Source organism: Anolis carolinensis, chromosome 4 (genome assembly GCF_035594765.1).
Source record: "Anolis carolinensis isolate JA03-04 chromosome 4, rAnoCar3.1.pri, whole genome shotgun sequence".
Taxonomy (NCBI): Eukaryota; Metazoa; Chordata; class Lepidosauria; order Squamata; family Dactyloidae; genus Anolis; species Anolis carolinensis.
The window spans coordinates 96,890,066-96,908,056 of record NC_085844.1 but is presented as its reverse complement, the minus strand read 5'-3'; the positions used below and the strand labels follow the sequence as shown (position 1 = coordinate 96,908,056).

The 17,991-nt window shown below is 38.3% G+C and overlaps 1 protein-coding gene across 3 annotated transcripts in view; it reads left to right on the top strand.

Moving 5' to 3' along the window:
- The window catches only part of ctnnal1 (catenin alpha like 1), a 68,698-nt gene that overhangs the window by 47,866 nt on the left and 2,841 nt on the right, over window positions 1–17,991 (top strand). The window contains exons 12-19 of one of the 3 annotated variants that reach the window (XM_062980832.1): window positions 6,388–6,425; window positions 11,967–12,017; window positions 12,117–12,271; window positions 13,673–13,721; window positions 14,323–14,379; window positions 15,179–15,298; window positions 16,161–16,227; window positions 16,322–17,499. In XM_062980832.1, coding sequence (XP_062836902.1) covers window positions 6,388–6,425; window positions 11,967–12,017; window positions 12,117–12,271; window positions 13,673–13,721; window positions 14,323–14,379; window positions 15,179–15,298; window positions 16,161–16,227; window positions 16,322–16,500 — 716 coding nt within the window. In that variant the 3' untranslated portion in view covers window positions 16,501–17,499. Of the gene's footprint in view, window positions 1–6,387; window positions 6,426–11,966; window positions 12,018–12,116; window positions 12,272–13,672; window positions 13,722–14,322; window positions 14,380–15,178; window positions 15,299–16,160; window positions 16,245–16,321; window positions 17,500–17,991 lie in introns of those variants that run through there. The other 2 variants (XM_062980831.1, XM_062980833.1) reach the window with 2 other exon arrangements.

Genomic DNA, 17,991 nt, shown 5'->3' with positions numbered 1-17,991 from the left:
TGCTGTCCTCAAGATGAATAAAGTTTCTAACCCCTGGCTAAAAGAGACATGCAGGTTTCCATCACAGTTGTTAGCTTAGAAAGCACTGGTGTACCTATGATGCCACATGAAGTGCGAATCAGTGCTTAAGTGCTTTGATAATGAATCTGAATCCATCTAGTCTTTTGTTTTCCAAGTGATTATGAGTAGCATGCTGAGAGCAAGTCTTTTGTAATTTTAATTTTATTGCAGCCCCCTGGGACTGGCATGGAACAGAAAAAGAGAATAAGTTTTTGACTAACTATGCCCATAGAGAATGCCGGCAGAGAAGTAGTTTTTGAGCTCTGTATACCTCAAAGAGTTCTGTCTCCTTTGATTTGAGAACTGAGGAACTTCTCCCTGTTAGAACTGGCATTCCTGCTCTTTGCCATAGGATGCTTGGGTAGGGTGGGGAAATTCATGCCTAACAGCGTGTGCATGCAAAGTGCAGGGAAAGCTTTGAGAACAGCTTGTCCTACACCAGGGAGCTCTGATAGGCATCTAAGGAGCCCTGGGACATTGTAATTTGGAAGTCACTATTCTAGAGGAATAGTGTTTTATTATAGTACAATAAAGCAATTGTGTAAACCTTGCTTTTCATGGCAGTGCTGCAATAAATCAACTTCAGAGACTAAAGTAATACAAAGCAGTTGAAATATTTTTGTGAGGGAGTTATAAAGAGGCCTTCTTTCAGTCTGTCCAGAACTGTCAAATATTCTTGTAAAATAAACATGCTCTATTTTTGTACTATCTGCTTTCTTTCTACTCACTTCACAATGTAGTGAATGTAGCTATTTGATTTTTAAACTGCTCTCCTTTCTGCTTGGATGGGATCTCTCTGATGACTCTACACAACTTTTGGCCTATTTTCTGTGGTTGGTAAGTCACCTGGTATTTGTATAGCATGTAGAAAAGAAACTGTAAAAGTGCCTGTTTGTCTCTTAATGTTCTTGCCCAAGGCACTGTAGTGTTATTTGTCATAAGACCTCATTTCTAAGCATAATTTAATTTTCTTGAGAAGAGTTTCTCTTTGGCTTTTCAGGTTTTATGGAGAAAATTTTCTCGTCAAATTGTGCCATTCTTCATGTTATAAAAATGTAATGTCTCTGGTGTATTTATTCAGTTGTGTCTTTTACTGAAAATGATCACTCAGGGCAAAAAAAGAAGTTAGGTTTGACAAAATCAGATACGTGATAGTAGCTTTGAATCAATAAAGCCACTGCTATGTGCCAAAAGGGAGGCTTCATTAATCCTGGTGTGCTCCCTATTCATACTGCATTGCCTTTAGGAGGACCTGTGTCCACTATATGCCATTTGGGAGTTGTATACGTGTGAGACCTGGGCCATGATTTAAAAAATATAGTCCCTTCTCTTTCATGGGTGTTGACCAGATAAGAGATTCAGCTGTCACATATTTTCTTAGAGTGATTGCCAGCTAGCTGTGATCCATTTCTCACATACAGTTCCTAGATGTCTTTACAACTTTTTAAAAATCATCTCTGTGTGTGAATGAAACAAGGCAACGATAAACATCCAGGAGAGAGTTTTTTTTAAAAAATCGAAAGAGTAGGACTAGACAGACAACTGTATCAGAATGTGAACAGATGGCATGCATCTGTTTTCTATTATTCTACAGAAGCATTAAGGTAGAGCTCTTGTTTTCTTAAGAGATGAATAGAGGAATTTCAGTCATTGGAATGTCTTTGCTGTGCTGACACTGGAGGATTGAACAGCATCTACTAAATTTCTCCATTTTAGATGGAACAGTTAAATGTACTGGGGTTCCATTGTCGAAAAAGGTATCGGTAGCATCTTTGGCCAAATGATTAATCATGCTCAAATTGAAGGGAAGATTATATCCTGCCAGGCACTTGGTTTTAAAGGGGAACTGGATGTTATTTAGCTTTGCTTGTGTATGCAATAGAAAGTCAGCCATTTGTCATTATGTCTGTAGTTGTTAGAAGTGGAAGAAATTCTCCCTTTTCCTACTTAAATGTATATCATTTTTCTGCTTCTCCTCTTGTGGACTCTTGATCTAATAGATATTTATAAGATAAAATTTTGATGTAAATGGGAAAGTAGGTTTGAGTTATATGAATAAGTACTCTTTGGAAACAATGTAAGGGAAATGTGTTTCTATCCTACCTATGCTTTTCTCTCCTCCTTGGTATTGGTGATTACCTTTAAAAGCACAGCAAGCATATTTGGCAAAAAGTTTCTCCTTTCTTCTATTGGGGCCTTGTTTTTGTTTGATGGGCCTAAAATGAGAGACCCAAAAAAACCTGAAGCAACAGTAACAAAAGGGGACTTATTTTGATTTGTGTTTTAGGCAGAAAAAACTATTTTCAATTCACAGAAACAAATGTTCACAGGCCAATACTGTATATGTTTTCCCCAGTAAACATTAGGAGCTGTTTGTCAGAGAAAGTACTACTGATATTGGTAAAGAAAGCTATTCCAGAATAAATCCTGTTAATTCTAGGTTCACACATCTAGATCTAACTAGGGATGTTAGTTGTATGTTCTTTAATATGCAATGGAAACACAGAGACTCTGAGCAGACAGTATTTTGCTACCATATTTCCCCACAGATTAAGGAGCATGGGAAATGCCCACTGCATTGCTGTGGCAAACACAGTTTCTATATCAAGCATAGGCATTTATTTATTTTATCTGAGATAGACATTGCCCCAGAAGCAAACAGTGAAATGAATATTTATTATTTCTCTAACTTTCTTTTAAATTGGAATTCAAATCCAAAGCACACCTCTCCATTTTAGGAGCTATGCGTTGCACTTTAAACTATATTGTATAACATTGTCAATGAAATGTTTTCTATGTGTTCTATATAAACTTAGGAAATGTATGTATACTATGCACCTAAATTATTTTGATGTTGTGTGCATTTGAAACAGTAAATGTATCCCTTAAGGAGAATGTGGGAGGGAGCAGCCTTCTAAAACAGTTGGCTATATTTTGACAGTTTGTATCAGAGTAAATTGATTACTTGGCATTCAAAAAAGAATTTGGTGCAAAACTAGAACCATGAGGAGAACCATGAGGATATGCTCTATTATCCAAAAACCCCATATTCTTTTATTTGTGGACTAGTTTCCTACAGTTCACCACTTGATTTATAAACGTTATATTTTTTTAAAGTAATGTACTTTTTTAAAATGCCACTTAACAAATTTTGGGTTTGATATTTGGAATGTGATGGGGAAAGTACGGTATGTTTTTAATATTTGTGGGGCAAATATTCTCTGCTTTTGGTGGTGGTTAAAGAATGAAGAGCAACCCAAATGTGCTGGACACTTTCTAATAAATGAAGTGTATTTTTACAATGAACTGTTTGGCTCAAACTTAATTTGTGTTCTTTTTACTTTATGGGAGAAAGCAGGAATGCAAGTAGTATTATTTCAGCACTGATGCAGCACTTCCTTCCATGTACCCCACAGAACGTTCTCAGCTGTCCCCGGTCTTAACCAATTGTGGTTTATTCTTTCTCTTTCCTTTTGACATATGTTCTGGCCTTTCCACTGCCCATTCAGAATCCCTTTCTCTTTAAATTTAAGAGTGAGTGGAATTTGGAATATTTTTATGTGCAGTTGTTGTAATGTATTTTCTGTGGAAGTACTTGGGTTCTGGCAATTTTCAGGGACATAATATTGAGCTAAAATGGTGTGGTTTTATCCAGTGTGGTTGTGACTATGTCCAGGAACAAGTACAGCTGTTCTGATGGTGGAATTATTTTCACCAGCAGAACCAATTGGGTGATTCTCTCTACAGTCCTCTTACTCTGACACCTCAAAACCTATTCTGAAACATGTTGGATTTAGGCCACCTAGCAGTACATTACCTTTTTCTTCCTTTTTCTAAAACATTTGATTAAAATTTTCTAATATGCTAAAATTTAGTTGGTTAAAAAGTAAGAATGGTTTGCTACTGTACTGTAGCCAAGGTTGGAAACATTTGCTGAGCAGGAGAGAGAAGTCTTGTCTCCACTTCTATTTCTGAGATGTTTTGAAGGGGGGGAAATGGGTCAATCAATATTTAGACAAACACATTAGATCTCCAGCCATTCTCTTCTCCCTACAAATGGAATACCACCTGAAAACCAGATGGGAGCATGCAAAGATTCTTTGGTGAATAAATATCCTTTGTATCTAAGTGAAAAATATCATAGATTTATATATAGTAAACATGGTTGTAACACAATAAATTTGTCCCTCTAAATGCAGTGGGAAGTGCATGATCTTGGGAAGTCAATATTCATTTATCAAATCTGTATTTTTGCTGATCATTCAGAAGGTTAGATCAGTCTCATAAAATGTGTCCATGGTTTTTTATTATTTCTTTTTTGCTTCCTCTGTGGGAACATACGTTTCCATGCTCGCTATGGTACAAAGGGATCTCACTGCTCCACAAATGGCATGGAAATGGAGACTGTTGATATTTTACCAGGCCAGCAGAAGCATCTGTCTTCTTTGCCAATCCACGTGATATAAGACAGAGGGACAGGCAAATCCCTTCCTTCTTCACTGGGCTCTGCTACATTTTCTAATAATCAAGGAAGAAGCAATCTTCCCTCTCCAACAGATAGCATAGAAACTAAGTATCCTTCCTTTACTAGCTCACTTAATCACTTGGGTGGAGGTGCATGTAGTTGCCTGCATATAATTCCTGTTCATTTTTGGTAAGCTCTGAATTGTTAAATAACATATATTAGATAGGATTCCAAAGGCCACTTAACCCAATCCCCTATAGGAATCTGCTCCCTAAACAATCTTGAGGGATGTCTACCTAACCTGTTTAAAAACCTGGTCTGAGGTGGTCTTTTTGGCTTTTATGGAAGGTGGAACCTCTTTTAATCTCTTTTAACATGAATCTATTGGTTCATGTTCTAGTCTCTATGCTGAATATCAGTCCACTCTAACTTATCCAGAAGCTATCGGAATTCTTGAAATAATGTCCATATGACCTTGAGAAGCCTGGGATACACACTTGAACTATTGGCATAGGTATCTGATCTGTGGTTTGGCATAATGTTTGAAATGGTAAACCATGGCCTGCTGTGAACCAGGATGCCACAATCAGAAGCCTTGACTTAATCTGGAATTCATCCCATACTAAGCACTGTTTTGTTATGAGGTCTGAACCAACAAACTATAATTACATTATTACCTGAGGCCACTGAACTCCCAAAAATATTATTAGTGAGCATATGGAAATAAACTAAAAAACTGGTGTATTTTTGAAAGTCAAATCATAGTTTGAGATCTTATCTGTTTAGTGTGATAACTTTGGTATGATGCTTAAAATTTGCTGACTGTCCATAAAAAAGGAAAGGCAGTTCCTATGACACAATAATCATGGCATCATCTGGCAAAATGTAAGTAAGTAAAATTCTCTGTGGCTCCATTAGAATAAGAGTGTAGTATACGGGTACACTGATTTCATCAAAACTAGCCTTAAAAGTATTCAGAATGTGCTGGTTTTTACTGTGGCCCCTTCTACATTGCCATGTAATCCAGTTCAAAGCAGATAATCTGGATTTTATATGGCAATATAGAAGGTGCATGTGTCATTTGTAATCTGCCCTTTAAATTGCTTCTGCAGTCTTAAAACGCTTTAAGATATACTTTACTTATGACATTCGTATAGTAGATAATATTTTAGATGAAGAGTAAAGATTTTTAGCATTCTGATTTTTACGAAGGCTATTTTTGTAAGTTCAGATATTAAGATTTTAAACCAGTAATGTTTAGGTTCACAGCTCATCCTCTTAACTGTTGCACTAGTTGTTATGATGTGAACTTTCTTTCAGCTGTAGAAATACCCCCCTCCCCCCCCAAAGAGTGTTTAGAAAAATAGTGGATCTATCTTCTATCTGTCTATTTCAAGGCAGCGTCCTCATTTTAAAAACACAAACATTTTAAAATAAAGCAGATACTGCCATAAGAAGTCTCTCCATGAACAATTACACATTAAAAACATGAGAAGGCTCTATCCCATGGCCTCTCCAAACAGGCCTGTGATGGTGGCAGAATCAATAGAAAGCCCTCCCCTGTCGATCTTAAACCTCTTAGGTTCATATAGAAGATTTTAGAACTACAGTACAGTACTAGTGTTGGGCAGGTGGGGCTACCATTCTCCTTGCCATCGCTTTCAAGTATGATAGATGTAAGGAATAGTAGAAGATCTCTGAAAGCAAATAGGCAAAATGCCAATCCTGTGTGATCTATGAAGAGGAATCATTAGAGGTAGGTAAAAAAAATGAGAAAATTTTCTTGCATTGCCTCAAGATAGAAAGCAAGTTGGGGGGTATATATGAAATCTACATGACCCCTTTTGGTGTGTTGTTCTTAGGAGAGAAGCGTGCATACCTGTCACTACCAAGGCCAGGGGTAAGTTCTTTATCTTTGGGGTTGTTGTATGTTTTTCGGGTTGCATGGCCATGTTCTTTATCTTTACTTACATGTTCATATGCAGAGAAATTCATTGGCCATGTTCCCATATATTATCACATTTGCCCATATTTTCAGTGACAGAAAAACATATCACTGTGTCTGTGCTTCACAGAAAAACCCATTTGTATTTATATATTCACTCACTAAATCAGATTGTTAAAGATGGACAAGCCATTATGAAATATTATGAATTGTTATTAAATGCAGTTTGCATGCCACAGTCACAAACATTGCTAAGTTTCCGGATGCCTCTGGAAGGCTCTTCTACTCCATCTGCAACTGGGGGCGAGGGTTTATGAGGTACAGGCATTCCCAGAGTTACAAACATCTGACTTCCAAATGATTCCTAGTTACAAACAAGGGTGAAACAACAGGAAGTGAGTGAAATTTACCCCTAGGAAGGGAAATTCACCCCTGGAAGAGTTATTATGGGGAAAAGGTATCTCCACTGAAATTTTATCACCAATCTTTGTTTCCACAACATCCAATTTCAAAATCCAATTATCATAGGGACAGAAAGTGAGGGGAAATGTTGTGACCAGCAGCACAGACAGAAAAACACACCTCAGGCATATTAACTCTTCCCTATGCTATCCAAAGCTAAAGAATATATATATATATATATATATATATATATATATATATATATATATATATATATTGGCTGGAGTTACACTTAAGAAATGTACCTGTTTCAACTTACATACACATTCAATTTAAGAGCAAACCTACAGAATCTATCTTGCTCATAACTTGGGTTCTGCCTGTAATAAGGTTTTTAAAATTTATTTTGTATCAAAAGCATTGCATAAATTAGTACATAACGGATTTTTTTTTTCATGTCAGGAGCAACCTGAGTTGCTTCTGGTGTGAGAGAATTGGCCGTCTGCAAGGACGTTGCCCAGGGGATGCCCGGATGTTTTGATATTTTTACCATCCTTGTGGGAGGCTTCTCTCATGTCCCCACATGGAGCTGGAGCTGATAGAGGGAGCTCATCCGCGCTCTCCCCGGGTGGGATTCGAACCTGGCAGACTTCAGGTCAGCAACCCAACCTTCAAGCCACAAGGCTTTAATCCATTAGGCCATGGGGGCTCCTACATAACTGATAAAAATAGGAGCACGAGCAGCTAAATATCATTTGACCGAAAATGGGCAACAGCGACAGCATTGTCTGTAGCCTCAAACAATTCCTCTGTACATGAGGCAGGAAATTGCGGACAAGCATACAGATGCGGAGTTGTCTGTTCTGCTCCACAGTCTCACAAGGTGGAGGATTCTTCTAGGTAGTGCCATTTTGCCAGGTTATCTTTTGATCTGCCCACTCTACTTTTGTGTCTGTTCAGGGACTTCCAAGTTGCCCATTTTTGGTTTGCCCCTGGAGGAAGACCCTTGTGGAGTGCCATCCAGTTGGGATTTCCTGGTTTAGCTGCCCAGAGGGATAATCTTGCTGTTGCTGGGGGAACGTTAAGAGGAGTGGTGGTTCTTATAAAGCTTTTCCTTGATTTGAATCTAGTGGGAGGAGGGTGATAGCCATGCAGTGGATGGCTTTCACAGTGTTCAGCCTTAGTTATCTCACATTTAGCATCAACTTCCTAACATTGCACATTGGGGGGGGGGAGGGGGCAATGCCAGCTAGCTTGTAGAGTTTATCAACAGGTGTAGGTTTGAGACATCCTGTGAGATTATTCTGCATATTTTGTTCAATGCTATGTTAACCTGCTTCACCTGGGCAGAATTGTGCCAAACAGGACAGGCATACTCAGCAGTTGAGTAAGACAAGGCCAGGGCTGATGTTCTTATTAATTTTGGGTCTGCACCCCATACGCTGCCAGTAAGTTTCCGCGGGATGTTATTGTGTGCAGCTGTTTTGTATGGTGTTCATGCAGTGTTTCCTGTATTTTAGTGTTTGATCTAAGGTGACACCAAGATATTTTGGATGGAAACAATGTTCAATAATAAAGTTAATAAGAATGAGATTAATATTTGCTGTTTTTAATGTTATGCCCTTATTGTGAACAGCAAATAGAATATTTTTTAAACCCAGGCTGGTAGTCAGCATTGAAGTTACCGTATATACTCGAAGATAAGCCGAGTTTTTCAGCCCTTTCTTATGAGCTGAAAAAGCCTCCCCCGGCTTATAATCGGGTCAAGGTCAAGGCTGGCAACAGAGCCTGCAGGCTACTGCTTGCAATATGTGAGCTCTTAATCAAGGGAATGTTTTGAAAAGAGAAAGACATCTTTGCAAATCAGGAAGAAGAAAAATATATATTCATTAATCTTATGAAAGCATTTCCCCTGAAATATTTGTTAAACTCTCCTATAGGCATTAACCCCTTGCAAGCTTTTGCAGTTTCTATGTACCTTTATATATGTATCTATCTATATACATTAATTTTATATATGAATTTTCCCCTCATATGTTTGCAGATCTTTGCAAATCCTTTATGCATATAGATCCATGTACCTGTGTATCTGTAGCCATACATATATATTATTTTTATATATGAATTTACTCTCATATGTTTGCAAGTCTCTGCAAATATCTATATAAAGAGAGATGTCTGGATAGATATGAATATATTCTTACCTACCTATATATAGGGCTTGTAAATATTACAGGGGGGAAATGAACACACAAATATATATAGACATGCCTAGATAGATATGAAGATAGATAGATAGATAGATAGATAGATAGATAGATAGAGAGCTTGCAAATATTGTAGGGGAAATGCACACACACACACATGTCAAGAGTCAGACGCCAGTTACAAAACAGAGTTTATTCCGAAGATAAGCCAAAAAATAACATAAACACAGGAAATATCCTTGAAACACTTCACTTATCAGTGTTTCGAGAGTAGATTGGACAATAGTAACTCAAAAACGAGCCACGCTAATTTCCCATGCTGGCATTCAATAAAAAACTAAATAACGCTTCAATTCAGCTTTGGAAAACAAATAGAGTTAATTGCTGGAAAATAAACAAACTAGAAAAGCAGTAAAACTGCTTCCACGGTGCAGCTAAGCCGAGAGCCGCAAAGGGATGATGAATAGCCGTCGTCAGAAGAATCCAAGGTCAGGTCAGGAAGCAGCAGAAATTCCGAAAGACAAACCAGTAGTCAGAAGCCGGGAGAAGTAGTCAGTCAGAGGGCGAAGACAGAAGCCAGGTCAAATACCAATCCAGAGTCTGAAGAGGGTGCAGTCATCCAAACCAGGTCCACGAAAAGGCACAAAGATGGTATCAGCAGATCCGAATCACAGTCCAAGTCCAGTCTTCACGAAAGCACAGAGATCCCAATGGCGCCTCAGCAACACCTTGCCACACGCAAAGTGCAGTGGCCAAACATTCCCATTTTATTCCCCTTCCTCCTGGGTGACCAAACACTCACACCCAAACACCAGGTGTCCCAAATCTACTCAGAGTCTGAACTCCACACAGCTAGAGCTCGTGGATCTGGAGTACCTAGCAATTCGTCGGAGTCCCAATCATCCTGCCCACACTTAGCCCCATGAACACTTAAAGAACCATCCTCCCTTCTCCAAGCATCCCAATTGGGATCAGCTCCTGCAGAAACCCCAGGTTCAGAAGTATCCATAGACCGCAAATCCCCAGACATCTCCGGTGGCTGTGCCCATTCAGTGCCCGCTTCCCCAGCCACCACCTGTTCCTCAGCATCCATCTCCCCATCTGAATCTTCCTCAGAAGATCCCCCATATAGCTCTCTAAGTCGCTTCCTGCGCAACTCCTCCAGTGAACCCTCATCACGAGGGGTTTTTTTTCCTCTTCGAATTCCATCACCATCAACCATAATCCCCGAAGGCGCAGTCACAACACACACACACACACAGACACACACACACACAGAGGAGGGGATTTGCAAATGTTTCAGGGATAAATGCATATGTGAAATTAGTATATATAATTATAGATTTATATCTAGCTCTGCATTGTTTATGTAGGCTTTGAATGTTTGCCTGTTACTATGTTGGAAGCCGGCCTGATTCCTCATGGGGAGATAGGGTGGGATCCAAATGAAGTTTTTATTATTGTTATTATTATTATTATTGATACCATATTGCTTTTGTTGCCCCTACTTTTCCACTTATAGAGCTAGTTTATTGTTTTTCTTTGAAATACGGTAAATATTCAAACGCATTTAACCTACTGATGCCTCGATTAATTAAATTTTATTGGTATCTGTTTTTATTTTGAAATTTACCCTTAGCTGCTACATTTCCCACCCTCAGCTTATACTCGAGTCAATAAGTTATCCCAGTTTTTTGTGGTAAAGTTAGGTGCATCAGATTATATTCGGGTTGGCTTACACTTGAGTATATACAGTACAGTATGTTGAATACAGAAATGCCACTTCAGCCCACCTTAGGAGCCACCCACCCAATTGTTCAGCAAAGGATCAGTGTTTCTATCCTCTGCCAAGCCACAATCATAAGCAGTGCCCATGTTGCAAGTCATTGTTACAATTTCACTTGCTGGCAGGCGGGAAGTGAAAATGCAACCCTCCTTGCTTTCCAAATGTCAGCTGAACAAAATCTTCTTTGCCCAATTCAGAGGCTGGCTCTTAAATTGGGGAGGTAATTTTAAAAGCATTAAAACAATATATAGGAAGAAACTACACATTGATGCGAAAGAGTAATTGGCTTCTTTAAACAAACTATATTATTTCATTGACTCCCTGTTTAGTCAGTGTGATGGCACGCCTGAGTCAAAAAGGAAAACTAGTGTCTGGCTTTCTCAGGGGCTGTCTGAATACCCTCTGGTGAAATCAGGTCCTTAACATAAAGGCACTTTAAACAGGATTAAAGTTAACCAAAACAAGTTTACTGGAAAACAAATGAGCATAGAGTTAACTCCACCCAGGGCAATTAAAAGGGTAACAATACATTATGAAGGAAGAATTTATTGAATGCAGACATATTTCTGGAATTTTGGAGGTTCCTGATGCACAAGGACTTGATTTCCTCTTTATGAAACTTGGGCTGGCTCCAAGTTTCTGGGGTCGCTGGGAATGTTGGGTACTGTACAGAACTGAGTAGAATGGGCTATGCTGTTGTACTTAACTTGCTGTACAGGTTGTACGTGCTGAGAATGCCTGTTTGAATTGCTGGGGCCAAAGATTTCTAGACAAAATCCTGGCCCTCTCCTCCGTGGCTCAAGAAAGCAAGAATGGGAAAGCCTTGCAAAAAAGGCTCAGGGAGGCAAATGGACTGAACCAACTGAGACTGGCCTCTGGGGTTTTTTTTAGCTCCACCCCAAAACTAATACAAATGGAAGAATCTACACTGTAGGGCAAGCCTAAACAGGAAAATAAAGCAAAGGAGAGGAAAGGAAGAGCCAAGACTTCACAGTCAGTTATACCTTATTTCTGATGGTGCCAGTGTTGAACTTTAAAATTTAAAATTAGTCTACTGGAATCAAATCCCATTTAGTAAACTTTTGTTTTCATTTTTAACAGAAACATAATTCAAATTTGAAAGCCTTAAAGCCAGTCAGGCTCGACAGTGAGGTAAGATGCTGGTTACATATCTACTGATACATATTTATATTATTTATTGGCCTGTATAGTACAATGAAGAAAAGAGAATAACTCTTATGTCATTCCCAGGAACAAAACAAACTTGGGAAAGTAGGCTTAGAACTGCATAAGCTGGCAATTCGTGTTGACTCTGAGATGGAGAAATGGGAAGACCCAGAAAATGAGATTGTACGACATGCTCAAGGCTTATCTAGCATGGCTTATTCCATGTATTTATTTACAAGGTAATTTCAAAATGGGTAGAGAGGAAAGATTATTAAGGAAAAAAAATACGCAAAAGGTAGAAAGTCATTCTTGTGAATCTTTCTGTGTTCCACCATGTCCCCACCCAAATCTAAATGTTCTTTAGGTTGTTGTATGTTTTCCGGGCTGTATGGCCATGTTCTAGAAGTATTCTGTCTTAACGTTTCACCCACATCTATGGCAGGCATTCTCAAAGATTGTGAGGTATGGAAAAACTCAGTAAGGAAGGTTTATATGTGGACTTCCCACAGATATATATAAACCTTCCTTGCTGAGCTTCTCCATACCTCACAACCTCTGAGGATACCTGCCATAGATGTGGGCGAAACGTCAGGAGAGAATACTTCTAGAACATGGCCATACAGCCCGGAAAACATACAACAACCCTGTGATCCTGGCCATGAAAGCCTTCGACAACACACTAAATGTTCTTTTCCTTTTTATATTATTTTAAAGCCTAAACTACACATTATGCCAAAGATGATCTTGAAAAAAACTTTACATATTGCTGGCCTTTTGTAGAAACCAGTCAAATATTTTCTTGGAGCATCGATACTGAGGTGCCCCAATGCTCTAGCATGCAGTGAAATAAGGCAGGCCACAATTGTTTCCAAAGTTGCCAAGGTTAAGCATATTTCAGATTCCATGCAGTTCAAGAGTTTGATTTACTATATTCCTAACCCAATTCCCAGAACCCCTGACTGGGAGTCATGGATTCTCAGTGGAGCTGAGGCTTCTGGGAAATTGGTCTGGGGAACAACAGCTCTAAAAAACTCAAAGATAACTTTTAGAGAACCTTGTATTCCTGGGTTTTTTTTTTTTCATTCACATGATTTAATAAGATTGGTGAAATACAAAAGTGTGAAAAACATTTGACAGTCATTTCAAGTGGCTGTTCTTCCCTATTCTGATCCTAAACGAGGCAAATATTATTGCTGACATTCTGCATTTCCTCCTTGGTTGAAATTATCTGTTCAACCCTCTGCAAACTGCCATATTTGCAAAGATCTTGCTTTTTGTGTGTTAGGCTGAGGGTTCCTGAAGCACCATCAATTCAATCCTCTGCATATTTACTCAAAAATAAGTGCCACTGATTACGAACAGGCTTACGCTGAAGTGTGGTAATGATTCCACTAAGTCCTACAAAACCTGCTGCTCTGTTGTGGATACACAATTACTATGATTGTCTTATGAGGAAAACTGATCCCCAAGCCTGGAATAGTCTTTCCTAATCTAGCCATCGAGATGACAGTAGAGCCGTAGAGCCGTTCTTGAATTATTGAAACTTTTAGTCTTCTTAGCCCCCTAGGTCCATAGAAATTGTAGGTTAAATTATATTCAGTCTGTTAATGAAATTGTATTTTCTTTTTTTTTCTTTTTAGAGGGGAGGGGTTGCTGAAGACAACCCAGGATTTATTTCAACAATCAGAGGTAATAAAGCAACCAAAATGAAGTATTCATTTTGGGCAATGTACTTTGGGCAGTGGGACTGTTGTTGAGTCATCATCCAGCATCTTCCGCAAACCACTGCAAGAAACTATTTGTGAATTTCCTTTAGAGCAGGGGTTGGAATCCTTGGCCATATTGATGTTCTGCACATCCACTTTTAGAAATCCCATTCAGCTTGGCCAATGGTGAAAGATTATGGAAGCTGCAGTCTAAAACATCTGAAAGACCAATAGTTCCCTACCCTAGAAATGTGGTTGCCTTGTAATGCACGTGTGTACATAGAATATTTGTATAAATTTAAAAGCGCTTACCTAAATATGCTTGTTATGAGCTTCCAGTTTGTGGCCCATTAAGCCAAACACGACTCATTGCTATATTTGGGAGCTCAACACAAATGGCTTCCTGGGACTGGAAAAACATTAGGAATGCTGCCAAATGCATCCTTTTCTGAACTGTATTTGATTAGTTGAGTCACAAGGCAGCAGGCCTAGCATATGTAGTGAAGGGAAGTAGAAGAGGTGGGGGTGTTTTTGGCTTTTATTTGGAAGAAAGGCTCAATTTATCTCTCTTTTCTCTGTGTTAGGCCTTTGCAACAGAAGGATTAAAACTTGCCTCGACTCTTCTTTCATTTTCTAATCAGGTACCATACAACTTCCAAAGATTAAAACTCATGCATTTTAGTGATCTCTTTGTCTTCATCATTTCATGCTAGAATAGCCATTGTATTTTTCTTACATCTTACAATCTTCTTCCAGATGATATAGTGTGCCTAACTGATGATGATGATAATTGTTATAATACATTGTGTTTATTACCCTCCTCTCCTGATGGCTTGAGGCGGGGTACAAGAAAGCCGAAACATATTAACATAAAATACATACAATAAAATACATAGATAAAAACACACCATTATAAAAAACCATACACCAAACATATATACCAAATTAACATATAGCAGCAATAGAATGTAAATCAAAACTCATGATTGAAAGTTGACTAGGTAGGCCTGCCAGAAGAGATGAGTCTTCAATTGGATCTTCAACTTTGACAGTTAATCTAGTTGTCAGATCTCTTCTGGCAGGTCGTTCCACAGTATTGGAGCAGCCGATGAAAACGTCCTCTGTGTGATGGTCACCAGTTGAGTTCTGGCTGGTTGGAGGAAGTGTCTCCCAAAGGACCTCAGTGTCCTAAAGGGCGGTTTGTGCAGTAGAATGCAATCCTGTAAGCAACCTGGACCCAAACCATTATGATTTATATCCTGCTTTTTCTCTCTTAAAAAAGAGACTTAAAGCGTCTCGCAATAAAACTAATAAAATACAATTGAAAGCTAAATATATATGAACATTAAAATGGATTTAAACATGAACAGTATTAAAATTAAACAGATAAAACCCTTTAAATCAATTAATGTATTCATTGCTAACCAACATCTCTTTCAGCTAGAAGATGATGACAAACCGTTGCTTCTGCAAGAAATTGACAAGATGGTCCCCACATATAAACAGCTTCAGGTGACAGCTAAAAATCCTGTCCAGGGTAAGACTGCAACTTTTACAAAGGTAAGTTGTTTATCTCTTAAACAAAATCCTGCTTCAGATTTTTGTGTTCAATTTTATCTTTGTTTTATTACAAAACCCAGTGTTTGATTTTGTATGTTAAATCCTGAATAAACTGTGTAAACAAAAAGTGTGCTGTTCAAGCTCTTCAAAGAAGCCATTTTCAACATGGATGGAATCTCTTTGTAACTGTAATGTCAGAGCAAAGGCTGGAATACTGTACCGGTTAATCTATAACTAGCTGCCTGGAAACAATTTTTGTGCTCCAGAAAGTACCACTGTGCTGAAAAGTCTTTTTAGAAATAAATCACAATTCTGCGCCTTCTCTCAGCAACTTGTCACCATGTTGGATGTACCAATTGATAGAATATACTCATAATTTCAGTTAGCCCATCAAAGCCATTCCAGCACATTCACCTTAATGCTTGTTTCACAGCATTCTGAAAATAGTAAAGGCTGTTTTCTTTTTCCAACAGTAAGGAATAATAGGCTCTTGGGTATAGAGAAAGAAGGACACTGTTTCCATTTCAAGAATTCTCACTAATTCTTCACCAATGAAGTATTGAAATTATAATTAACTGAAAGCTAGACAAGTTAGTCTTGAATCAACATTTTTGAGACACACTGAACTGCAAAAAGCCAGTTTAAATGAACAAGTACATTGTTTAGCTTTGTGCAGTTCTTGTTTATTTCTGTATAAAAAAAGTACTCCGAATTCCAGAGGAGGGAAATATCCTAAAGGGGAAAGCATGCAATAGAGTGTGAACCACTATCAGATGTGCTTAATAGCAAATGTACTTTTTACAGAAAATGTTTCATAAACTTATTTGACAAAGTTATTTTCACTTAAATCTTCTGTATTTAGGTAGACACCTGTATTCACAATGTAAAGTGTATTCTGGATATCCTGGCTCAAGTTCTTCCACTCAGCTGTAAGTTGCTGAGAAAGGTGAGTTGATATGCATGTAAATGTGTCAAAATGAACCTGAAGTGCCTCCTTTTTTAAAAAACAACATTTTTTTCCAGCACAAGGCAGGAAATGGCTATTTCAGAGCACATCGTCCTTGGAGAGAAAATGGCCTTCACACAGCTGCGAAAGAAGCCAGTGGCCCAGCCAGAACGGACCGTTTTGGTATCAGGTCCCTGGAACAACATGTAGCAAACCTTACAGTTTGGGACAACAAACACTTCTAAAAGTGCTTTAGGGGAATGAAAAGATTTCCTATTGGGAGTTGGACACAAAGCCCATCCTAATTGCTTTCTTTTGAGAAAGGTGAAACCAGGTTAGGAAAAGCTGTTGTAACCTTTTCACATCTAATAGATGTCACAGTCCTTAGCCATTAACAGGAGCAACAGTCAACTTTAATGGCTGAATACTTTTGTAAAGTAAATAGCTTTTGTCCACTGTTAATACTGCTATTTTTGTAATCATGTACACCCATGAATGTGTCTCTTCAGATCCCAAGGATGCTGCTATGGATGCTTATACACATGAACTGGATATATCACATGACAAGCTACTGTTTTTAATTAATTTGGTTAGCCTAGGACCCTGGTCTATTAATAGCAGAGGGCTGCTTTGAAAAAGGAGAGTAATGGGCCATCTCCTACTACTAGGTTCTCTTGCCACAGATACCACTTTAACTTGTTGAGCAACAGGGGTGAGTGGGAGGTGAGAAAGGCAGTCTTTTAAAGGGCTAGATGGGTCCAAACTGTTGTCCCTTCTTGTAGAAGTGTCATTTAGTTGCAATAAAGCTTTAACAATGAAAGCCTTCAGAAACCTCATTTTTATAAAATATGCTTACCAATTGAAAGCTATTGAATACAGGCGATGGTTAGTGATAATAGAAACAAGCTACAGTTGGGAGTCTCTTTTGCCATGTTCCTTTTTATATTACATGCATCTTCATATTAGAAATGCTAATAGTGTGGGCCTAAGCAACTATCAAAAAAAAATTGCTAGGCTATTTAGTGAAAGAACTGGGCTACAAACAGTGGTCTTAAATGCAATGCTCGAGCCTTCATTTTTAGCGTGTGGTAAAGTTCCATTTGGAAGGAAGTTGTAGCTATTAACGTCCGTCGCTACAAAGAGGGCATTACCTTTTCTTACGTTTTTGGTAGAGATTAAACATTCTTCTCCAAACTTCTTTTGAGGGTGTATGTATACTTATTGTATTAACTATCATTAAATGCATCAGCCTGAAGCTTCAGTGTTCATATTGTTACAAATTTTTTTGAACCTTAAAAATATCCTGTTTTCATTGGGACAGAGTGCACCAGGCACTTTCAGAGAAAGAAGTAGGCATACTGACACCAGTAGAGATTTTGTAATACAGTAGAGTCTCACTTATCCAACATTCGTTTATCCAACATTCCGGATTATCCAACGCAGTCTGCCTTTTAGTAGTCAATGTTTTTGTAGTCAACCTTATCAAAACATTGTGATATTTTGGTGCTAAATTCGTAACTACAGTAATTACTACATAACATTGCTGTATATTGAACTGCCTTTTCTGTCAAATTTGTTGTAAAACATGATATTTTGGTGCTTAATTTGTAAAATCATAATTTAATTTGATGTTTAATAGGCTTTTCCTTAATCCCTCCTTATTATCCAACATATTCGCTTATCCAACGTTCTGCCGGCCTGTTTATGTTGGATAAGTGAGACTCTACTGTAGCTGTATTGGTTACAC